Source organism: Colletotrichum abscissum (assembly GCF_030869225.1).
Source record: "Colletotrichum abscissum strain IMI 504890 chromosome Unknown Scaffold_29.1, whole genome shotgun sequence".
Lineage (NCBI taxonomy): Eukaryota > Fungi > Ascomycota > Sordariomycetes > Glomerellales > Glomerellaceae > Colletotrichum > Colletotrichum abscissum.
This window is the reverse complement of record NW_026850198.1, coordinates 633,424-656,434: the sequence shown is the minus strand read 5'-3', so window position 1 is coordinate 656,434 and position 23,011 is coordinate 633,424. Positions and strand designations below refer to the sequence as shown.

The following is a 23,011-nucleotide window of genomic DNA, read 5'->3' as shown; positions in this document are numbered from 1 at the left end:
GGGGGGGGGGGATACCAATCCGCAACCTGATGTTTATTGAACACAGCAATGTGTCAAATGCAAAGGAAGACGGAACTCGCGTGTGCTGTGCCTTCCAACCCTAGCTAAGGACCTTAAATGACTTCAACCGACTAAGGTGGCTTTTCACAGAGTTCAGATCATTATTAACTCGAAGCATCAAGTCAATCTTGTATAAATCTCGAATTGCAAAGCGTACGAAGTTACACACACCATTGTGCCCTTATGAGTGAGATTCCCTCTGAGCCTCCAACGGAATCCATACAGGTCAATGTTCTAGATTTTCCCCTGCGATTCTTTGGCTATCTCAAGCAAGTGGCTTAAAAATACATAGTGTAGATCTTCTTATGGCTGACTACGGTTTGATGAATGTTTGACAAAGAAGGCTGAGTTACTGGGGTTTACACGACGACCATCTATCTTCAACGTATGTGCAGGTAGGCTTAAAACAACCTTAATTCCTAACTTTTAACACAGGGCAGTATGCGCAACGTGAGTTCCCGCAATTTTGGCAGGATTCTAGTCGCAAGGGATTTCCACTCTGCTGACAGCGGCACTGGTATTGATGATTAATTTACACTCAAGTCTAAGGTAGATATGAAGATGTGGAAGGGATACGCACACACGACCACACATACGCCTGTTTCCGTTTTGGTCCATGATTGAACGGCTCAGCTATAATCCATTTGGGATTGTCCAAGCCGTCCATTCCAGCACAGTAAGGAAAGGAGGCTAAATTGAAGCCAATTGGGACCAATTCGACAGCCATCTTGTGGCCAAGCCTCTCGTGGTCAAGGTGTTCGCCGCCAGGTAACATTGAAGGGAATCTTTCCGTCTTATGCTTCGTATGGCGCTCTGGCCTAAGGTGATAATGAAGAGATAGCAGGTATTGGCCAAGCAAAAATGCAACAAGTTTTCGCCAATGGAAAAGGAGGAGGAATCGTTTTAAATGCCTAAGATAAGTAGGCAAGGCGGATCGCTCAAGCAAAAAATTGTATCAGTGCTGCCCTGGAAAGGCGCCCAACACTTGTTCACGTGTCGGGCGGATGTGGCAGTGAGAGACCATGTGACGCGACTTAGACGGACAAAATACATTTTGTTCGGATCTGAGTGTTACATCATAAGGTACATCTACTTTGCACAATTGGTCAAAATTAACTACTAGAAGTAACATCATCCAACGAAGTGGCTTAGGCACAGCTTGGAAACTCTTTGATTGAACCATCCGACTTCGGTCGTGTCACGCAAGTGTTCTGACAAAGTTGAAGAGTGGCATCCTTGTCGGACCTAGCCTGTTGCCGTGGGAACTGTGTAACCCCGACGTGAGAATGCCAGGCAGCTAGGCAAACGTCAGGGGGCTTTGGCAGACCACTTTGTACGCTGCTATCTCGTTAGGTACCTTGTAAATTAATACCAGGTTTCACTAGTTTAGAATCCAATGATCTAGGCACCAAGTCATACCGAAATCTGAGACATTTCCAATAATGCTGGAAACTTCCAAGTCTGCCTTGTGGAATTGGATGCCGAAATCGGTCTTGGTGATGTGGACTATTGAGCTCTGTCGAGGATTCGCATACAAAGACATTGTATCTCAAGCCGCCGCTGTGTAAGGTAATTCAGAGAAATTCCGGTTATTGTGGTGCCGAGTCAATTGCTCTGGTCCTACACCCGGTGAACTGAGGTGCGTATAACCGCAGCCGCCTGTCTCACTTTACCTCACATGTCACAAGCATGTACAAGGTAATTTTGGTCCCTTCAATGACATTGATAGAATTTCAGTATGAAATTGCATGCATTTATAATTCTTCTCACGTAGCCGAGGGTTTCAATGTGTCAGGAAAGTTACCGATGGATGCGCAACCCCATGGCGCAGAGTGGTTAAAGGCTAAAGGTCCTAGTACTTCTGAGTCTTTTCTCATACAACGGCAGGAGCTTGAAGACTTCAAGTGAGCTGCATTTAGGTTCAACAATTGCGCGTGTTTTAAGCTTTGTGAGGACTGGGATGCATTCTATTTGTAGTACGTAGGTAGACAGAGATATGCGGGAAGATCACTCTTAGATTATACGTCAATAATGCAACGACCCCTCCTTTCTCTTCACATTCATACGATTTATTGAGTCATGACCTAGATACGAATTTGTTTCACCGATCAAGTCTGACGTTCCCGGAAGCATGAAACTCGTGATAATCGACACACATGAGCTGATCATATGTTTTCGCGTCTTGTCGCTTTTCTAAATTCCAGTCTCCTCGAATTGGAAGTTGAGCTAAGAAAGCCTCAATATGGTCATAATCACAGCAAGTTGCACCTAAAATACAGGTAATCAACCAATCTCACGTCGATAATCAAGTACTTGGGTTCCCGGGAGGCCTCTTTTGTACAAAGGCATGAACGCTTGTGCGGAGGGCTTTTACAAATCTGTGGCCTAGTTGTCCAAACGATTTTCCTGTCCAACATCGGAATTAAACGTGGCTGTGTTTCATCAGGTGAGGGTGTTGACCGAACGTATCTCTCCATAACTTTGAAGTGCCCGTACCTACAGTTGTGCGCATGGCGGAGGAACCACGAAGGCGCACATGAGGCTTGCGGGCGTTTCATCGGGGATTTTGTCGCAGATCGCTGGCCACTGATAATAGCCCCATCGGTGTGCTCGCGTGCGCAATCACAGCCAGTAGCACGTAATACCGCGCTCATATACAATCAGGCCTAAGATATGACCTTGAAAAGCGGCTCCATACGGAGCGCGCTGTTGTTACAAAGACTTCAACTGGAAATGGGCTCGATCAATAGACTTCACAAATTGACTACCTACATTGAATAAGTCAATGTTGGAACCGTTGAGAACTTGACAAGTGAGCCATAGGAGTCTTGAGGAAAGTCACAAGGTGCATTAAGTTCAAGAACTACATTTCCCTACATTGCAAGGTAAGTAGCATGCGTAATTCCAAGGAAACAGTGAACTGACGAAATAAAAGCCGGGGCTGACTGAGCCATCACTCTTGGCTACTGGTTGAGTTGTGACAACAGGACAGGACCTTTGTGGAATAACTAGTCTTCAGCGCCTGCCGCAATGCCCTTTCCCCACAGTGCGGAACTGAATCATCTCTCACCTAAACATTTGATACTAAATTTCCATCAGTTTCAACATCTTGCAAGTCATGGGTTCCGCTACTTGACCAGTCTGAGGTCTGGAGGCCTAAGAAAGCAGTTGTCAATCTCTGGACATGTGTACGTGCTTGGGATTGTATCTTCGAGACTCGGTGAACAAGACTAATGCACTGGTCAACATGAAGTGTCAATGCGGGCAACACGGACAGGAAATACGCGTCGAGTGTTGCAGGTGCTGCGGTAAACCTCGCTGCTTGTACTGGCCAGTCAGCCGCGTACGCGCAACATGATGGGAACATCTCGTGGCATGATGCTGTCGCATTACATGCACAGACATTCGTCTATAAGTAGTCCATTCTCATCGGGCTTTTGTATCTATAACAATGACCAGCGCCATGACTGAGAGAAAGATTGATCGTTTGGTATTCACATTACGTCCTATACCTTAATTGAGGCGACGACTACCACATTATCTATATCATATTTCGCTATTCCCACACATTCTGCAACTAATTAAATTTCTATTGCTGAGGCCATTTTGGCAAATTCTTTCATTAGACAACGTGTATTGCTGTCAACCAAAGGTCTGCTTTCTGCGAAAGCGTTCACCAGCATTCAGCTTGCCATATCTACGAAGCATCGGGCCCCTTCTTCACTCTCAACAACTGCGCCCAGTCAATAGCGCCATTTTTGCAGAATTCTTTGTCGATCTTGCAGCAGCCACCGTTGAAAGGAATCTGCAACAATGCGTTCGGCTGTTTAACCTCAGTGTTTCCCTTTCCTTTCTCCTCCTTACCGCCGATCCAGATGCCGCAGAAGTCGTCTCGGCCGCCGAATGTTCTCAGAGTGCAAGCTTTGGGGTCGATCTCCACCACGGCACCGTCCTTGCCGCGTGTGGACCAGATGTTGTTTTTCCAGCTCATCTTGGGGCCGTTGAGGGTATCGGCGTCTTCTTTTGTGTTGCCGAGGTGCGGGCATTCTGAGCTTGCCACGGCGAAGACGTCTGCGCACTGGTCGGTGCAACTTTGAGCGACAGAGTGGCCGGCCAGCGCGGCGATGAAGAGAAGAACGGTAGAAAGGGAATGCATGATGAATACAATTTATTGTAGGGAGCTTGGCTTTTGATTGATTGAATACTCAAGGTCGTCCTTAATAGAGAAGAAGGAGTGATTTCAGTAAGCTGTTGATGTACTAGCTGAGATTTCCCTACTCTGGCTACTTATATAACTAGAACTATTAGGAGTCTATAGAAGTCCGACGTATCAACGGGACTCTGCGCCATTGCCGTCATGACCGAGTTTCCTACGATAGTTTGATTGCATGGGCCTCTCCCGACGGTGGATGGAGACGCAGGAATTCCGAGATAATTGTGTTTCGGCTTGGGTGAGATATGACGCCCAGACGTTGAAAAGGTTTAGTTAATTACATGACTGTACTTATAGTATGATCGCAAAAGCTAATATAAGTGCGCAGCCGTACCTGACAGTTGACACACACCTCATAAGCCCCGGCTGTTCTCAGCTCGGTCCAGTTGGTGATCCTGGATACGGCTGGGCGTTTATCCTCAACTGCGCCGATGTAAAATAGACTTCCCGTCAGTTCCATGCACCGAACAACCTTGGTGGTTGCAATGAACGGCATCTCCGTGCGTTGGTTCACTTTCTACAGTACAGTATATATTACAAAGTCAACATCATTGGGAATAATCATTGTAAATGGGTGCCGGCATTCTCGGCTCCAAGGCTCCACCGACCATTTGACAAAAGTTTATACGCGATGTTCGATTTTGCAGGCGGAGAGACCGAATCAATCATCACCGGTAACTTTTTGACTTTTCGAAGCTATTATCTGTGTCATAACTCGCCGTATGCTCCATTCGTGTCTCGGAATTTGGGCCGAACGAGATGGATACGAGCTTTGTGGGTGACGACGTTGAAGCTCTTCACATAGCAAGTAGCATTGTAAGTTGATGAGAACTGTGTCTTGAGTACTGTGATCACTATTTAAGCGCCTGCCCGTTAGCCGACTTCGGGTCCAAGTCTCACGCATATTCAACTTCTTCAAGAAGCATCTGCTCTCTGCTTCCACACTCATTTGACCACCTATTCGTACCATTTCTAGCAATGCGGTCCATGATCTTTTACTGCCTCGCGGTTTTCTGCGGCCTCCTGTGCCTCGGCCACTGCGACGAGCTCGACGACGCCGGCTACAGCGTCAGCAACAGTGGCGACAAGTGGACAGTATCGTCAGGCGGCTACATCATCAACGAGTTCCGCATCGACGGCAACCGTATCAAGGTCGACTTCGTCGCCAACGGCTTTGACGAAAAGGGCGTCTCCCTGCGCGACATCATAGCTCGTGTCTGGGGACGCGCGGGAAAATGGCTGTCCGACCTCGACTCTGTCCAATTCGTCGACGTCATGGAGTACAGGGCCATGAACTCGATCGCGCAGGCCCGGCAGATGCGCGGTGTCGGACCCAAGACGAGCTTCCAGATCGACATGGGCGAGATTGGATGGGGACAGATCACCGATAACCCGTTTTACTGGCACGTTCACAAGATGTGCTGGGAGTGGAATAGTATGGAGGGCAAGGACGTCACTGGGGCGTATGTTTCGAGTTTGGAGGACTCGGAGGGGATTCAGCCGGATGACTTGATTTTCTACATTGCTGAGTATGATCAGCCTTCGCCGAGAAAGTAGACTGAACGCCGCAGTTCGCGTAGAAGATTAGGTGAATCTTCTTTGTAGCCCTGAACCTACCTATCTGGCATGGAAGAGAAAAGCAGCCGATAGGCCCTCACAGTCGATCAGACATAGGTACTTGTGTTGGATATCGAGGCAGAAAAGGGGTCTAGGTAGACAGTTAGGTAGGGGAGGCAGGTAGGCAATTTGGGCCCGTGCAGACGGACCCTTCCACCTACTTACACCCACTGAGGGATCGCAGGCTCTGCCCACGATCTTCCCCTTCTACATACCTAATACGCGCGAAATAGACCGACCTATTGACCTCGTCGCGATCGAAAGGTCTGACCTGCCTACGTGTATACTAACAACTTGGAATGCCTCGAAAGCTAGTAGATAGAAGTCGCCTACAAGCGGTCATAGGGGATCGGGACTGGTTCAGTCATAATTAGACCACGTTCTACCGTGTATTAATTTACTGCACTGCTCCAATGATAACTAACTGTGATTCAATGGCTTTCGAGTAGCTTACATCTTTCCCATTCTTCTCGGTGGTACCTTCGCCACGAAGAGACGGTCAATCTCATCAAAGGTCTTGCCCTTGAGTTCGGGGACGTAGAAGAAGCTTCCCACAGTACCAATCAACGCCAGTCCACCAAAGATGAATCCAACCTTGCCCTTCAAGTTGCCCTCATCCGGGTTGACCATGTAAGGAATCGCGAAGTTCATTGCCAAGCCACAGATTGCTTGGGTAGCGGTAGCGAGAGCCATAGTCTTTGCGCGCAGAACAGAGCTGGAAGCCTCGCCTAGGATGGCAAAAGCCATGGCACCAATGGTCATGAAGTACACAAAGGCGTAAATGACGGTGCAGGCGGCTTGTACCCATTTTGCGGCATCAGTTGGGACGACGTCCATGATGCCGATGAGTAGGAGGAGCGTTGTTAGGGCTCCCATGCCGGAGATGAAGATCTTCCGGCGGCCAAAGGACTCGATGACGAACCAACTGACAATGTTTCCAAGGACACCGCAAGCCGTGACGCCCACGCCGAGGTCGAAGGATTTCGAGACGTCGAGGCCGGCAAGTTGGAAGAAGTATGTCGAATATCCGAGAACAAAGATAATACCAACCTTTGTGCAGACTCAGTCAGCAAACAGTCGAGAATGTCTAGGTGAGAAAGAATACTTACCAAGTGCTGGCAAAGAAAGACACCTGTTGAGATGCCTGTCCGAAGAAGGTTGGTGCCCTTGAAGCAGTCGACAAATCCAAGCTCATGTGTTTGGTTCAAGTTCTCCTCCTCAATTGTTGCCACAATTCCAGATAGCCTGGAGTTAACGTCGTAGTCCTGTCCATATAGTTTCTTGAGTGACTTTGCTGCTTGCTCGAGTTTGTCCTTGCGGGCAAGGTACCATGGGGTCTCGGGCGTGAAGGGCAAGAAAACGGCGAGGAAAAGGACGAAGAAGAGCTGGGTGGCGAAGGGCCCACGGTAGGCCCAGCGATCGGATCTTTCTCCAAAGGCCTTGACAACAGCGTTGGACAAGAGCTGGCCAATGGCGATGCCCAAGTTAACACCAGCTGTGGCATATCCTCGAAGAGCGACGGGAGCTAGCTCACTGCATGCGAGGGGTGCAAGCGTAAGATAGAAACCGAGTCCCAGGCCGAGGATCAGCTTGGAGCAGAGGAAAGCTGCCCTGGTATCTGAGAGGATCTCGCCGACGCAGCCACCAGTGCAGATGACGACGCCGATTAGGAGGGAATTCTTGCGTCCGATTCTATCTGCGAGCCAACTGCAGGCAAAGCCTCCGAAGAACTGACCGACGGTGCTGATGATATTGAAGGCAGACTGCCAATCCGCGGGGAGAATCGCTTCGCCGTCGAGTACATATCTGTTGAGTCTCTAGTTAGTCTTTGCAGTTTTGCGAGGATGATGGTTTGGGCCAGGAGATTGCGTATGGATCCGTACCCAAAGTCTCTCCTGAAGGATGCGACGGAAATCATGGCACCGTTGATCTGCGCATCAAACCCCCTAAAAGTCGCGTAGTCAGCCAATTGCAACTCTTGGAGGTCATCCTGTATGTTTTACCATCCGATGGCGGCCATTGCCCAGTAAAAACACCACCAGACAATGGCTTTGTGGTTCTTGAAGACTTCTCGCACAGTGAGATCATGCTCCTGCTGGTTGGTCGAACCGACGGCCATTCCCTTGGCATCATGATGGGAAACACTTGCTTCCAAGTGATCCGAAACGTCGTTCTTCTCTGCCATGTTTGATGGGATTTGCCACAGAATGTGACAAACTTCGATTGTGACTCGATGTGGAAACTGAAGATGGCTAACCAGGGTCGAGGAGCGGCGGAGACTGGGGAACAAAAGGATGATCACCAGGAAATCTGGGGAAGTCTTGGAGATTATATCCTTTGCCAACTCCTCATTTACGGCAGTCAGGTTGCTGGAACACCCTATTCGTGATGGTGCTATAATCCCGAGCAACCTCAGTGTGTTGAGGTCATTCGGATAGTTCTTGCTGAACCCCTTGTCCAAGGACAACAGGACGGATGGCGTATGAGCGACATTCCGCGACTAGTCAAGCCACAGTCAGGCGAACGAACGCCCAATATGGCAAGGTCAAGGAATGGCTCGTGAAGAAAATCAGTCCACGCGCCTCCGTGTTGGGCCGAGACCACCGCCCTCGAAAATCCGAGAGCGTGGAACGGCAGGTATGTATCCTCGGGCTGTTGTGGAGCCCCAGACTTTCCCCGCAATCCATTTCTGGCTAGCCCGGCAAGAATCTCCAGACGGCGAAGGAAAGAACATTAAAAGCGACACTCCGCGACACTTTCCCCCGTCTTTTCTCCAGCTTTCCACCTCATCCAACATCTCATTGCAACCCACAAACCGCCTCCCAGAAGTAGTGTTATTCATCCCCCACAAATTTGAGCCATTGTACGCCTGGCGATCCTTTCCTTCTCCTGATGACAGACCCATCTGCCCCGGACAGCCACGTGCCGTCGGCCACAGACGCGTCTGACCTAGACCGGAGTCGGCCGGAACAGTCCACGTCCAAGACCAACACTCGACCAGCAGCACGCGGAACCGCATTCTATCAGCGGAAGAGAGCCGTCAGGGCATGCCAAGTATGCCGGGCTCGGAGAACGAAATGTGACAATCTCAAGCCATCATGCTCTTTCTGCCTCAAGGTTGGAGCTACTTGCATCCAGTCGCCCGTAGACCTGTCCAGCTTCGACCCGGCTAGTCTCAAGATCTTGGAAAGACTCGATGACCTGGAAGAGATGATGAGATCGGTGACAGTTGATGGACTACCGAGCAACAAAACGCGAGTGGTCGAGGCCCCTGTCGAGCACCGGACAATAGAAGCACCTCCTGTGGGGCCTCTCATCCAGATGGGGATGATCCTCCCTCCGAGGCCAGAACATGTCCTGTCATGGGCCATCTTTGAGGAGATTAGCCACGGCATTGATGCTGGAGACATGACTCTGCATGTTGATCATATCTCGATAGCTGCGAATTCTCCAATGTCCCTCATCGGCGCTCTCGACCTGGAGCCCCGACGAATCAACGACTTGCTCGATAGTTTCTTCAGCTACGTCCATGTCAAGAATCCGATTCTTGACGAGACAGCAACGCGAAAAATGGTCTCACATACCGTACTTGAAGGGATCAACTGGTCGGCTGAGTCCTGCCTTTCTCTCCTGATCTGCGCATTAGGCTCTCTGGCCACACCTTTTGGGCCCAGCCAGGAGACGATGCTGGGCTCCGCAGCCCACAGCGACGCTCAAGCTTTCTTCCAAGCCGCGCAGAAGCGACTAGGAATTTTACTGTCGTCGGATGAAATTATTGCGGCTCAATGTCTGTTTCTTTCAGGGGTCTACATGATGTGCGTATTCCAGCCTGTCAAGGCGTGGAGGTACTTCGTGCAGGCGCTAGCTAGCTGTCAGCAATTTTCGTTTCTTACCCCCGAGGCCCAGCAGCGCTACCATAGAAACGTTGAGTCGGGCGACGAGTCACGGAATTACTCCATCGACACTCTGCAGCAGGCTGTTTACTGGTCCTCATGGAAATCCGAGCGAGAGATGCGAGGGGATCTCTACCTCCCAGACTTCTCACTCAGCGATCAGGAATTGGCATTTTACCCGCCCTTCTTCCCGACGCCGCCAGCGCCTAGGGCAGAAGTTGAGGCGGCAACGGATCCGCGTCTGGCTCGCGAGAGAACATCATGGTACTTCTACTTGGCCGAAATCTCTCTCAGAAGGCTTGCCTCTCGGATTAGTGCCGAGATGGTGGGCCTTCAGAAAGAACATCCCACGCGCCAAGCATACCTCGCGGCAATGGCCGCGGCAGTGCCGCAGTACGAGGAGCAAGCACAAGAGTGGATAAGCTCGCTTCCTTCCAGTCTCTCATTCGCCGAGCCTCCGGAAGAGGATGATGTGTGCAGATTCGTGCTCCGAGGTCACGCGGTGAACCTTTATGAGGTGATATACTGGCCATTTACTACCGCTTTCCTCGATGCACTTGGGGCGAACCCCGAGTTCGCTGGCGAGGTTCTTACTCCAAGTGTGGAATCGTTGGCTCAAAAAGGTCTCGAAAACCATGCTTATCGACTCGCCATTAATCGTCTAGGGTACAGACATCGCCATCATGGGACGCTGCCCATGATGCGATCCTGCTCTCGAAGCGCTCTGGTGTTGGTTGCGGCAGCATTGCTCACCCAGTCTAGCGGTACTGAAGGTAGACATTTCCTACCAAATGATTGGTATGGCGCCGTAGGAGAGGTGGTTGATCTACTTGCATTTTGGGAGTGCGAAACGCGCGAGATGGAGCTTGTTCGTCGCGTCTTGGACAAGGCATGTGGGATGATCTCGGCACCATCCCCATCGGCTTATCGTTTACGGGTTTAGTCGAGGCTATTTGTCGGGTATCTTGATCTTTGTCCATCAAGGGTCTTGGAGCTGACTACCGACAATACTACATCGATTCACTCATGCTAAATGCAACTCGATTGATACTCCGCTTGACACAACGTGGAACCTGGAAATGTTGTGGGAAAGTCATGTTGTCACTTGGTCGACACAGAGCGAAGACTCCCACGAATGTCAATCGGCAGCTCCTGGCGCCTCATCGGTCAGAGTCTAGCTCCACCTCATGCGCAAATCGCTGTACCCCAGACTCTAGTTGGTCCAGTCGGGCTGATTCACATGCGGGATTGATGGAGAATGTGTTTTAAGGCAAGCCCCACATCAACCCACCTTCGCGGAGTGTCGCTCTTAAGACGGTGAGGGGGGCAGCCGGACGCTCACTTAGCCATGCGCGATGAGAGCAGAACAGAGCCTCGATACGATTTCATGATTGGGCCATACTTATCAAATCGGTCCACTATGTAGTCTTGGTCACGATGCTGATGGGTATAAAGAACCGTCCTCAGAAAGACCGACAATCAGCAACATCATATCCCCAAACCCAGAACCTCACATCCGCTCATAATGTCGGCCGCCACATCTAACCCCCCTCTCACGATGCTTCGCGTCAAGGGAACTAAGATTGTCGACGAGAATGACAATGAAGTCATCCTCAAGGGCGCTGGCCTCGGTGGCATGCTCAACATGGAGAACTTCATCACCGGGTACGCCGGTCACGAGCACGAACATCGCGCTGCCTTGGAAGAAGTACTAGGCAAGGAAAAAGCCGACTTCTTCTTCAACCGTCTCATCCACCATTTTTTCACAGAGGCTGACGCCGCCTTGTACGCACAACTGGGTCTCAACTGCTTGAGGATACCCTTCAACTACCGTCATTTTCAGGATGACGACAACCCGAGCGTAATTAAGCAGACCGGCTTTGATCTTCTCGATCGCCTCGTCAATATTTGCGCCAAGTACAACATCTATGTCATCCTGGACCTCCATGCGGTCCAAGGTGGGCAAAACCAGGACTGGCACAGCGACTCAGGAATCAGCAGAGCACTTTTCTGGGAGTTTAAAGACTTCCAGGATCGCGCAATTCAATTATGGGAGGCTCTCGCCCGTCACTACGCCGGGAACAAGGTCATTGCGGGATACAACCCCCTGAATGAGCCAGCAGACCCTGAGCACACCCGCCTCATCGCATGGTACGAGCGCGCCGAGAAGGCAATCCGCGCTATCGACCCCGACCACATCCTCTTCCTGGATGGCAACACCTACGCTATGGACTTCTCTGCCTTCTCACCAGAAAAGACACTGCCCAACAGTGTCTACAGCTGCCACGACTACAGCATGATGGGCTTTCCCCTTCCCGAGCAGTACGACGGCACATCTGAACAGAAGGAGAAGCTGCGCACAAGTCTTAAGCGTAAGGTGGAATTCATGCAAAAGGCCGGTGTACCCATCTGGAACGGCGAGTGGGGTCCCGTCTACCAGAACCCGAAGACGGATCCCGACGCCGAGGCGACCAACGAGAAGCGCTTCGCGTTGCTTAAGGAGCAGCTCGCCATATACCGGGAGTTCGACGGCATCTCATGGAGCATCTGGTTGTACAAGGATATCGGCTATCAAGGCATGGTCTACCTTGACCCAGAGAGCCCGTACATGCGCCTCATCCAGCCATTTGTTGAAAAGAAGCAACGGAACGGTCTTGACTTTTGGGGTTGCGCAGACAAGAGCGCCATCGACAACGAGGTCTACGCGCCGTTTATCGAGAAGCTGAAGAAGCAAATTCCCGCGCACTTGCTTAAGAAGAAGTACCCCAAGGTGTGGAACTTTGACAGGCAGGTGGAGCGTGTGGTACGGGAGTGCTTAATGAGCGAGTACGCCGGTTGGGAGTTTGCGGAGCTGTTCAAGGGCAAGACGGAAGATGAGCTCGAGGAGCTAGCGGCTAGCTTTGCGTTGGAGAACTGCAAGACGCGCGATCGCTTGAACGAGTATTTGAAGGAGGATGCGGTGACAGCAAATGGGAAACTCACGAATGGGACTAATGGCTACACATGATGGAATTCGACTCTGAAGATAGACGATTGCATGTGAAATATGGACATTGAAAGGATCTGGGCCTTCTTGGGAGAAAACGTAGGATCTAATATTGCACAAGACTACCATGCTAAGCCACAAGATTTTGTGTGTTGGCTGCAAATATTATCCACCTCTTGGGCTTGGCGGCCATCAAGGTACCTACTCACTCATCTATGTTTTCACAACGCTTGTTTAAATCCGAATTGCCCACATTCAAAGTAATGAAGATTTCAGCCGATAGAAGTGAAGCCACTCTTGATAGTTAACTTCTCAAATTGACTTCGACTAGGGAACATCTTGCCACGCTTCACACCCCCACGCTACACAATCTCAACATCATCAGCAGTCATGCGCGCCTTAATTTCCCTTTCTTACTTCATCATATCTCAATTGACTTTCCGTGTCATATCTGCAGATACCCATAGCAGAGAATCGGCCGAAAGGATGGACGCTGCGGAGGACGTTGGAATCGCCGCCCCGACTGTGAGTGGAAACCCGTGCCGCAGCCGTGTGATGTTGCTTGCCGTTGGCCCAAGTCCCAGCAGGGCTCTTTGTCCAACTGAAGATCATAACGGACGGGTAGTGATAGGCTCATCTTCCATGAACGCTAATGATCATATGATGTAGATGCAGGGCGCCCCGTTTGTTGAGCTAATACATCAAGTGACGGTAACCGTTGGTAATGCCTCGGATGAGATGAGTCCACGGCATATCCAGGAGAAAAAGCACTTATTGAAGCGTTTGAGCAAACACCATGGCAAGTGGGACACCAATCACCCCCGTCATCGGTTACTCGAGGCTCTGTTTGGCTTCTCAAGGTACAAGCCTAGGCAAATGGCGGAAGTCGATCGCTTGAAGGGACTGTACAAGCACGTCACGAAAGCCCAGAAGAAGGTGAGTGTGTCCGTCAGGAGACCTTGATGTTGTCACTTTCTGATCTGTCCCTAGGTTTTGGAGACAACAGTTGGCTACTCGAATAAGTTCGATAGGATAGAGCAGCTCCTTGATGTTAACCAAGCACTGTGCGATGAAATCGTGGAGACCGCACTCAGCTATTACGGACTCTCGCACGATGACCTTGCACGGCATAGCAAGGCAAAAGATGAGGCCGGCCAACTCGCCGACAAGACCAGCGTTTCCCAGGCCCTCAAACACTTTGTGCGGGACTGGTCCCGCGCTGGGCATGGAGAGCGGGACGATGCATTTCCCTGCCTCATCGGCACGCTTCAATCCCTCTTCCCCGACGGCAACCGTTCAAATGTTCGGGCCTTACTTCCCGGTTCAGGCTTGGGCCGTCTAGCCCACGAAATTGCCGCTTTGGGAGGCTTTGAAGTGACAAGCAACGAGTGGTCCTCCTTCATGAATGTCGTCACCCGGTTTTTGGAGGCTCATCCCGAAGTGGAGTCGACCTCGTTACACCCGTTTATTGACAGCTGGTCGCATCATGCAACAACTGATGACATGATGCGATCCATCTTATTTCCAGACCGACGGGTGAATGCTAGCGCAGTCTTACTTGTCGAAGGTGACTTCACCACCAGTTTTACGACACAGTACGGACACTACGATGCGATCGTTACACACTTCTTTATCGATACAGCAAGAAACTTTATGGCCTACTTGGACACAATTCACATGCTACTGAGACCTGGTGGATACTGGATCAATCATGGGCCCTTGCTATGGGGCACTGGTCCGTTTGTTCAACTATCGCTCAACGAAATTGTTGAAGTCACGAAGAGTTCGGGATTTGAGTTTCTAGAATGCAGCGAGGTTTGTGGAGAAATAACACTCCAAGGGGAGAAGGTCAGGGGCAAGAAAGCATTGTATGGGTTTGACGTCAAGGCACTCACAGCCAATGCCTACCAGGCTCAATCTTGGGTAGCAAAGAAGTCCTACCAGGACTAGTCTTCTGAAGTAGACATTCCATCAAATGCCGGATGATCCTAATACATCAATCTCCCGCTTTTCTCTGACTTTCCCCCTTTGAGGACTTTTGCTCAGAGGTCTGGCGCCATTCGGACCGAGAAGATGCGCAATCTGATGTGTCTTCCGTACGTACCTTGCGACGCCGTCGGATGGCTGGTGAGATGGCTTTCAAGCTGACTTTGCATGGTCGTTCAGGCGTCAGTAGTAGGTAGATTTAGGCTGCGCAGCGTTGTGGCAGGGTTCTATCTCGCCAATTTGAATCAAATCACCCCCTGAGAACGATGGCTGCTAGCACGTAGGCCTCTGCCCAGGATTCCCCATCAAGATGATCGTAAGATTTAGGCCTTGCCCTATTGGATATTGTTGTTAGATGAGGGGGATTCTCAACACGAACAGCGAGACTATTGCCATTTGGGAATCATTCCTCAACTTGTTGTGCCCCTAGGATAGCCCGAATAATCAAGTCGCCAGATTCTGCTGTACACGATAGCTTCCTTGCTTCATCCTCTATTTGACGTCCCGTGCCAGCTGTCATGAACACTCGGTGACCTTTCTTGAGTACGCTAAGGCTTGCTTAGCTGGATATCATGATAAGCTAATCCCGTCTAGCATTATTGAAGGAAGAAAAGGGGCCAGTCCATGCTACAAGAGCTGGAGGGCCCTAGCAAGCATGAACTTTATCATAGGTACCGTATACACAGGGAATTTTCTTTTACGAATTGGCCGGCGCATCAAACAGCAATGTTCTGTGCAAAAGTCCATTTACCGATACAAGTTTTCTGTTTGCTCTAATTTAAACCTCCTTGGACCTGAAGGGATTGCGCTGTGCGACTCTCTGCCACAGCTTGTCTATAAGGATGCGTCAAGTCCCCCACTTGGGACTGGAACATGCAAGTTTCAAGCCATGCCATAGGCCAACGCAAGGTAATTTTCGTCGCACAACTATTTACCTCCGAATACTCCGATATCGTTCTTTGATGAATGTCTGCGACTGAAAGCTCTCTGTACCCATTCAAGACGTAGCAAGCGAGCCGTCAGTCGACAGGTCAAAGATGCAGAACGTCAAGAGCGCTCAGAGCTCTCTGATAGCAGCGTAAGATTGCTTGCGAACCCTTGCCAGGCGTCTGATGACTGACCCTCCCAATCGTGATCAGTAACGGCTCGCCTGTTGTTGGGGAAGGGCCCGTGCCCTCTTCTGCCTCAGGTCATGGTCAAGAAGACCATATCTCGATCTTATGTCAAGGTGCCATATATCGGGAAGGCGGCCATGGCAGTGATACGATACCTATCAATGAGACTGTTCTGGACGTCGTCGACTTCTCGCTTGAAAGTCCACTCGGCGACAGCATCACCCATTATGCTGTATCGTGTAGTCTTTTAGAGCACCGCCATTGTCCTCCGGAGAACGCAAGACCCCTAGGTGTCGACGACCCTGGTGGCACGGACTGGCTGTGGACCGGGATCTTCCAACGAGGACCAAAAAGGAAGCAAGTATATATTTGGACCTGTGTTAGTTGTCTCGAATCTCTCATTGCTGAACAATGCTCACCAGTGGCTAATGTAGTGTCGTTGCGGGCAAACTGGCAACGCTATCCGTCATGAGAGCTGCGGCGCATGTGGTTGCCCGCGCTGCGCGTATTGCCCGGTCGCGAAAATCAGAATTTGAGGTCAACAACGTATCTTTACTTGTCGTCGCTAGTCCGATCTCCTGCTTGAGACCTGACTTCTTCCATGCCACACACCAGTGTAATTCACGGCCGGGAGAGCTTTGGTGGCTTATATACACCGATAAAGTCGTATTCCATCAAGGCATTAGGAATCATTTACTCACCTCACCATTATCATGCGCTGTCGTCTTGGATACGATGGTGCAAGAGGACGAGCAAAGGTGGAATGAAGCAGGGTGGGCTGAAGCATGCTATGCTGAGTGGGATGAGCAGGGATTTAATGAGAGACGAGCGGCGACTCCAGCAACGACTGTCCCCTCGAAAGCACACTCTTGAAATTTGGCCGAAGGACATCCCACATTTGGGGAAAGTCCGAAGGCACTCTGCCTCTCATTTATCCACGCATTATACCTTAGTCATTTAGAGGCGTTGTTCAAATAGAGTAGACAGGACCGGCAAAAGATATCGGGTGAATTTGCATTGGAATGCAGCGTTTAAGTGGCGCTGCGCTAACAGTCTTCGGCCGATCCCGCAGGTAGTGCGCGTGGGTCCGATGGTCTCCTGTCAAGGCAACGTTGCGAGTCTTAACATGTCCCACCTCAACTTGGCTACGATATGCATTCCACAACACGCTTTTGTCGTAGCTAATCAACTAATGCACCTTATACTATACATGACAGTTGCATACATGTCCTTCGCATGACTGCGAGATGATGGCGCGGCATCATGCATTCAGATATTGGTCCAGTACCCCAGGGCTGCCGATGTCCAACCATGCAAGTTCCCGAAGGTTGCGCTGCTTCCATGTCACAGGTTTTACGTCCTGATTTTCTTGCCTGGACTTTTTAGGCAGCCTGACACTGGCGAGCGCCTGAGACTCTGGGACAAGACGAGTCACTAGCTTAGGTTGATGAAGCAATCCGTCATAGGCGCCTTGGAACAGCTCTTGCCACTATGTTTCCTATTCATGGCTAGGAAACCTAAAACTGTCAAAAACACAAAATCAAGCAGAGCCAGATTCATAGGTAATATCAAGATGAGAGAAAGCAATGGCGCTAGTTCCTTGTGAACCCAGACTTCATTGGTAATCAATAAAAGGCGCAAGTTCAGGGTGTCATGGGGTACTACGAGAACAAATAGCAGCATCGGAAGAAAGCTGACATATGCCACTTAAGCATGCGCGTCAATCTCGAAGATGTCGTGGAAGAGTTCCGTTCGTCGCAATGAATGTTAGCGCGGCTGCCTTGTTCGCCTTGACTAGAGTCATGCTCAAGATCAGACAAATGAAGAATCAGCAAGTCGCTGCCTTCGAAGTTGAAAGCTGCCGAAAACTCGGCTCTCCTCACCGTTAATCAGGAGGCGTAAGAAGATGTCCGAGTATTAATTCGGCCAATGCACCGCTTAATTTTCTCAGGGCTGTCGGTAACACCCGCAAGTATTTCAAGCAATCAGAACTGCATGAAGGGCACACCTTTCGACAACATCAAGCCTATTGGTGCCTCTCAACGCTCGCGATCATGCCCAACGGGTTGGGTTTCGGGAACGAATGCAGCAAAGGCAGCAGGGATGGTGGCGCAGGTTCTGCACCGCGTTCGTAGTGAACCTGATTGGCTAAAGAGATTGCGAAAATGCATTCAAATACACCAAGATGCTTCTGGATCGGTTGGACAACCCTCTTTTTGGATTGAACTGAGCCGCTGAGAGGAAAGAGAATCCGGACGATCTTTTTCATCGGGCAATGACTGGCTTGGTTGGCTTCTGCCCACTCCGGACTTAAATATGGCTATAATTCCTCACATCTCAGGAATGATTCTCGAGTCATGGAGAAACAGATATACTTGCAGCGTAATCACCTGAAAATGACGTTTTCACAATGGATCGAGCAGCATCACGGCCGTTCCCACGCCGACCTGTCCAGTGGAATCGTCCAATGACAAGACGGAACCCCGAGATCTCCCGCATTGATTTACACACCAAAGACCAAAGACGCTTTGAAGATGAAGGAACAAACCCTAGTCTCCTCTCCACCTTCCTCAATATCCCTGACTATTCACCTCGGCTTGAGTACGAGTTGCCAGTCTTCCAAAATGTTCTCGACGAAACGATCTTGAGAAGAATCTGCGAAGGCAATTTCGAAATGCCAAGTAACTTGGCAGCATGGCTTCATGATCGAGATCTCTCAAACAAACCAAGGAGTTATAATGGATCGCTCTCACTTTTAGATTTCGATCGCCACCTCGATTCACAGGTGAGAATGGACTCAGATCTTTGAGGATTGGAGACTGACCTTGGCATCAACTCTGCTTCTTAAATTCGTGCTCCAATGTAATATCAGTATTTCTGTACTAATTCTTCTTTAGCCAATCGGTAAAAAGGACATTTCAAATGCTGATACCCGCAAGATGTAAGAGCCTGCCCGAAGAGTGAAGGTGCAATCCGTGAGGTAATTGACTGAATATCAGCTGTATCAACAACCCCTGTCAATGGACACTTGGAGTTCTAGCTGTCAGAGCCCCTGATCACCAAGCCCCAGTCATCAGAGACTTCATGTTCAAGCATCTCACAGCCAAAACATCCATCGGCCTTGACACTGTGGTGAGACCATTCCCAAGAATTCATAAGACATATCTTTTCGTGTTGCTCACGGCAATAAACAGATTGACGGTGGCTTCACTCTGGAGTTCCACTTGGCTTACCCCGTCTGGAAAAGGGAACCCTCTCCACGAAGAGATCAGCGTGTTACTGGGGACGGTCTACCTTTACGCAAGTCCACAGATTTATCCTTTCTACCAGGCGCTGCAAGGCCGGGCCGGATCGCACATGGCTCGGACTACTTACACGAGGCTCAAACTTCTATCTGTGTTACTGGACGTGATACATCTCACTGGACAGCAATCGGCCTCATGGATTCTTACTTTGAAGACGATAGCGACCCGAACAACGAGTACTTGCTACCGTTTTATGTCGCCGACCCATATCCTGACCCAGATATGACTAGTTGCGAACTTGACGCACTTAGCATTGCAAATTTAACAGCTGACAATGTGTCGGTCACGGATCCGCGTGAATACTTTCTTTTGGTAGTAAAGTTTCACGTCGCAAGGATCACTCAGCATTGGATGAATGTCCTTTTTAAGCTGAAAGACATGATTGACGAATATGTAAGTGGCAAAATCCCACCATTCCTCGATATCTACAGTATGTGTGTATGATGGTCTGTCCTGGAACACAACCCGAATCGTCAAGAGTCATCACTCCGTGCCATGATTTTGTACCTTGATGTACCATATGTGACCCGTTCATTGCTAACATAAGCGTATACAAGCTCTCTAGTCCGCACATACCTTTGACTCGGAGAGAGTCCTCACTTGGCACCATGCGAGGTGAATCGTACGCCATTGAAGCAAGTGAGGCATGGCTTGGACAAACTAGTGACCTTGTTATCCAATGGATTCTCCTTCTCACTAAGACAATCAAGGCATGGAATAAGTTTTTCGACCAGGACGCCAGCCGTATCGTGTGTCAATCGAGCGAAGATGGACTCAATCACATGAATGACTCACTCTACGAGATCAGTCGATCTCTAGATGAACTTATGGCGATCCGAGAAGAAATGGAGGAACTTAAAGTCAAAGTCGAAAGGTTCGAAAAGAAAGTATGTCGAGATCCAACCCATACCACTCGTCATTCCGTTCGCGAGTTAACAAAATGTTCTCGGCAGCTCGGTCTCCATGTTGCAGTCGGGGATAACCGCGCAATCGTCCTGCAATACTGGAACGTCACAATAGTAAGCTTCCCGACTTGCACATCAAGTAGCCTGCACCATTTTTTGCTTGAGAAAAGACTCAAAATAAGTACGTACTGACTGCGACGTGCGATGTTTAGTTGCAGTTCATATCGCCTTTCGCCGTGGCAGGGACCATTATGCAGGCTGGTCTTGTTTTTGGGCATCCTGTGTTGTGTTTCACAGTCTTGGCGTCGGCTGTGGCTTTCATCATGTGGGCATTGAAGCCAACCTTGACTTGGCTTGCCAGGAAGGCTCGGCTCGAGGAAGCGAACAACATCGTCCCACAACAGATCATACAGGGACTGCAGCTCGAGAATGGAGTGCAGACTACATCCTATTCATTACCGACACGCCCAACAATGGCTTACCATAGATTTCAGGGCGTGTCTATTGATAAATCCAGTCAGGTCATGTAGGATATATTTTAATATCAAAATGTTGCCTTAGTCACATCTTCACGATTATTTGTAAGAGTAAAAATGGCTGTGATTGAGATATCACCCTTTCCTTTAGTTCGCTCTGCATGTCTCTCAAGGCAACGAATTTCCTATCTTGGGACACATAAGCAAGACGGAGAAGGACGGGGCATCGATGAATGAAGTAACTTGACCAAAGCGTAATGACAGATTGACACACCAGAAAATATCTTATTGGGCTATAGGCGGACACATTCACGACCTATGTTAGGAATCTTCATACCTCCTCACACACCAGTAGACTAAAAGAAAACGAAGAATCAATTCGGACCCAATGGCGAGAAGTACCTATGTCGGTCATAATTCTCACTTCACCCTTTTTGTAATTCCCTCTACCCAGCGAATGTGTATCGGATCTTCGGCTGCGGTGGTGTCTTCATGTCTTTTCCAAGATAGTAGTCAACGTGATGAGATTGCATGTATCCCTTCAGAGTCATTGCATTGCGGTATGCAGGATTATGAGCCAGTGTATACAAGCGGATATCGCTCGGCTTGTCCGTGGTGAAGATTAGCAACTCATCGGCAGCTTCATTGGTGACAATGACTTCCTCTCTCCAGTCACCAAGGATGTCACCAATAAAGTTAGGATATCTGCCGGCAGTCACTCCGCCGAAATCGCTGACTCTCAATATTCGAGGGAGACTGTTAGAAGTACTAGGATTTTCCCAATCCCACTTCTCAAACTTGCCATCGTTGAAAAGTTCGAGTAGCTCGTCCCCATCCCACCAAAGGCCCAGGTGGGGCCAAGGGGCGAGCTCAGTATCCGACTCTGTGAGCTCATTCTCTTTGGCGTTGTAGACTCCTGAGAACGACCATACTTCCATGCCGGGATGGGTCGGGTCAATGTCACCGACCATGCCGCGGGCAACGTCGGTCACGTTGTTGCCGACGTGCTTCCAGATGATCTCGCCAGATGACCCATCGTAGTAGTACTCGTAGATCAGATCTGGGTTTCGCTGCTGCACGCCGTACCCCTGAAGCCCTTCACGATTCGGGTCAATCTTGGCGAGATGGAATCGATCGCCGTGGATGATGCCCTGATCCCCGAGGGTGTACCTCTCCGTGCCATCTCCATTCAAGGCAAAGCCGATCTCAAGGACCTCGTCCTTTCCGTTCCCATCGAGATCAACGATGCGCGTGTTGTGCCCGTCTGGAAAATTCTTGTCGCCCCGGTTCCACTTCCACTCCTGCTTCAGAGATGTACCGTCAAAGGTCCAGGTCACATACATCAAGTTGAAATCGCCAGACCCAATGCGGTTCTTCATATACGCAACGAGATGGGGTGTCTCTCCGTCCAGAAACCCAGCACCAAGGCGCGCGGCGAGCGGTCCGTCGTCAATGTAATCCGTAGGAACCGGGGCGAAGGCGCGAAGAGCTCCCGTGCGCCCGTCAAGAATAGCCATGGACTGGTGGTTATTCGTTTCTTCAGCGCCGAATGTCTTCCCGTCCCCAAACACAACTCCATTGGCAATACGAATCGCAACTTCGGCGCGTCCGTCACTGTCGAAGTCGAAAACAGTGACACCATCCCAATGGCCAACGTCAATTGTCGATGATCCCGGCTCTATGTTGTTTTGATTCTCGCTATTTGGACCAAGATTGACTTCCCAGAGAAAAGTCCCATTACCGGTGTAAGCCTCAATAGTCTGGGGTGAAGTCTGTCTGTCGAGAACATAGTCCCACTCGCCGTCTCCATCAAGATCACCAACCCAGACGAATTTGACAGCGCCACCGCTGCGGATAGGGATCCGGACAACCGGCTCGACCGCATTCTTGGCAGGTAGACTGAAAGATCCGCTAGCATCCTGTTCTTTGCCGTCAATGACGGGCCGTACGAAGTAGGTATTGATTTCATCCGGATTAGCGGTAAAATCAAGGAAATTGGTGCCGCTCGTGAGGATCTTGTCGTTGAGTTTTGTCGGGGAAGTCGCCGTGTCACGATAGACGTTGAAGCCGATTCCTGATGGATCCAGTCCAAGAAGACGCCAAGTGACCAAGATGGCTTCGTCGCTTGCGCGCACAGCAACGACGCCTCGGCCAAGATTTTCCAAGGGCCGGGTCGCTTGTGTCAAGAAGGCACTAGAAAGAGCGAAAGAGGCTGAGAGAAGGTTGAGAAACTTCATAATTTCGGCCTTTCGAGACACCTTTGATGAGTAATATGGACGTTTCAACCCGTGCTGTTGTCCTTGAATCACTTAAACCTGCCTGGATTGACCGAGGAATGAGCTGTATAAGTAGCTACTAGATTATACTGACTTTGTCTATACGCACACAGGCTTGTTGACGCCGTTCACTTGAATTGCCTCAACTCAGTCCGAACTCCCGTTAGTCCACTCCGTTT

General features: G+C 50.0%; 10 protein-coding genes across 10 annotated transcripts; 6 read left to right on the top strand and 4 right to left on the bottom strand.

Annotated features, from left to right (window-relative positions):
• Window positions 1–472: 472 nt before the first annotated feature.
• Window positions 473–835, bottom strand: CABS01_11103 (uncharacterized protein; the record flags this gene model as incomplete). The annotated part of the gene is made up of 2 exons (XM_060544458.1): window positions 473–574; window positions 641–835. The coding sequence occupies 2 exons, from the start codon at window positions 833–835 to the stop codon at window positions 473–475; spliced, it is 297 nt and encodes a 98-aa protein (XP_060398734.1).
• A 2,922-nt stretch (window positions 836–3,757) lies between these two features.
• CABS01_11102 (uncharacterized protein) lies at window positions 3,758–4,216 on the bottom strand (the record flags this gene model as incomplete). The annotated part of the gene is made up of 1 exon (XM_060544457.1): window positions 3,758–4,216. One exon carries the CDS (start codon window positions 4,214–4,216, stop codon window positions 3,758–3,760), a length of 459 nt encoding a protein of 152 aa, XP_060398733.1.
• A 1,035-nt stretch (window positions 4,217–5,251) lies between these two features.
• On the top strand, window positions 5,252–5,830 carry CABS01_11101 (uncharacterized protein; the record flags this gene model as incomplete). The annotated part of the gene is made up of 1 exon (XM_060544456.1): window positions 5,252–5,830. One exon carries the CDS (start codon window positions 5,252–5,254, stop codon window positions 5,828–5,830), a length of 579 nt encoding a protein of 192 aa, XP_060398732.1.
• Window positions 5,831–6,340: 510 nt separating this feature from the next.
• Window positions 6,341–8,075, bottom strand: CABS01_11100 (maltose permease; the record flags this gene model as incomplete). Its single annotated transcript, XM_060544455.1, has 4 exons — window positions 6,341–6,940; window positions 7,000–7,696; window positions 7,774–7,836; window positions 7,894–8,075. The coding sequence occupies 4 exons, from the start codon at window positions 8,073–8,075 to the stop codon at window positions 6,341–6,343; spliced, it is 1,542 nt and encodes a 513-aa protein (XP_060398731.1).
• A 290-nt stretch (window positions 8,076–8,365) lies between these two features.
• Window positions 8,366–10,726, top strand: CABS01_11099 (C6 zinc finger domain-containing protein; the record flags this gene model as incomplete). Its single annotated transcript, XM_060544454.1, has 3 exons — window positions 8,366–8,527; window positions 8,723–8,944; window positions 9,008–10,726. 3 exons carry the CDS (start codon window positions 8,366–8,368, stop codon window positions 10,724–10,726), a joined length of 2,103 nt encoding a protein of 700 aa, XP_060398730.1.
• Window positions 10,727–11,308: 582 nt separating this feature from the next.
• On the top strand, window positions 11,309–12,790 carry CABS01_11098 (glucan 1,3-beta-glucosidase; the record flags this gene model as incomplete). The annotated part of the gene is made up of 1 exon (XM_060544453.1): window positions 11,309–12,790. The coding sequence occupies one exon, from the start codon at window positions 11,309–11,311 to the stop codon at window positions 12,788–12,790; it is 1,482 nt and encodes a 493-aa protein (XP_060398729.1).
• A 465-nt stretch (window positions 12,791–13,255) lies between these two features.
• CABS01_11097 (uncharacterized protein) lies at window positions 13,256–14,719 on the top strand (the record flags this gene model as incomplete). Its single annotated transcript, XM_060544452.1, has 3 exons — window positions 13,256–13,294; window positions 13,439–13,705; window positions 13,760–14,719. The coding sequence occupies 3 exons, from the start codon at window positions 13,256–13,258 to the stop codon at window positions 14,717–14,719; spliced, it is 1,266 nt and encodes a 421-aa protein (XP_060398728.1).
• A 1,073-nt stretch (window positions 14,720–15,792) lies between these two features.
• On the top strand, window positions 15,793–16,743 carry CABS01_11096 (uncharacterized protein; the record flags this gene model as incomplete). Its single annotated transcript, XM_060544451.1, has 2 exons — window positions 15,793–15,833; window positions 16,305–16,743. 2 exons carry the CDS (start codon window positions 15,793–15,795, stop codon window positions 16,741–16,743), a joined length of 480 nt encoding a protein of 159 aa, XP_060398727.1.
• A 1,537-nt stretch (window positions 16,744–18,280) lies between these two features.
• On the top strand, window positions 18,281–20,610 carry CABS01_11095 (uncharacterized protein; the record flags this gene model as incomplete). Its single annotated transcript, XM_060544450.1, has 7 exons — window positions 18,281–18,655; window positions 18,768–18,811; window positions 18,870–19,174; window positions 19,300–19,568; window positions 19,733–20,062; window positions 20,129–20,194; window positions 20,293–20,610. The coding sequence occupies 7 exons, from the start codon at window positions 18,281–18,283 to the stop codon at window positions 20,608–20,610; spliced, it is 1,707 nt and encodes a 568-aa protein (XP_060398726.1).
• Window positions 20,611–21,002: 392 nt separating this feature from the next.
• Window positions 21,003–22,793, bottom strand: CABS01_11094 (uncharacterized protein; the record flags this gene model as incomplete). Its single annotated transcript, XM_060544449.1, has 1 exon — window positions 21,003–22,793. The coding sequence occupies one exon, from the start codon at window positions 22,791–22,793 to the stop codon at window positions 21,003–21,005; it is 1,791 nt and encodes a 596-aa protein (XP_060398725.1).
• Between the last annotated feature and the right edge of the window lie 218 nt (window positions 22,794–23,011).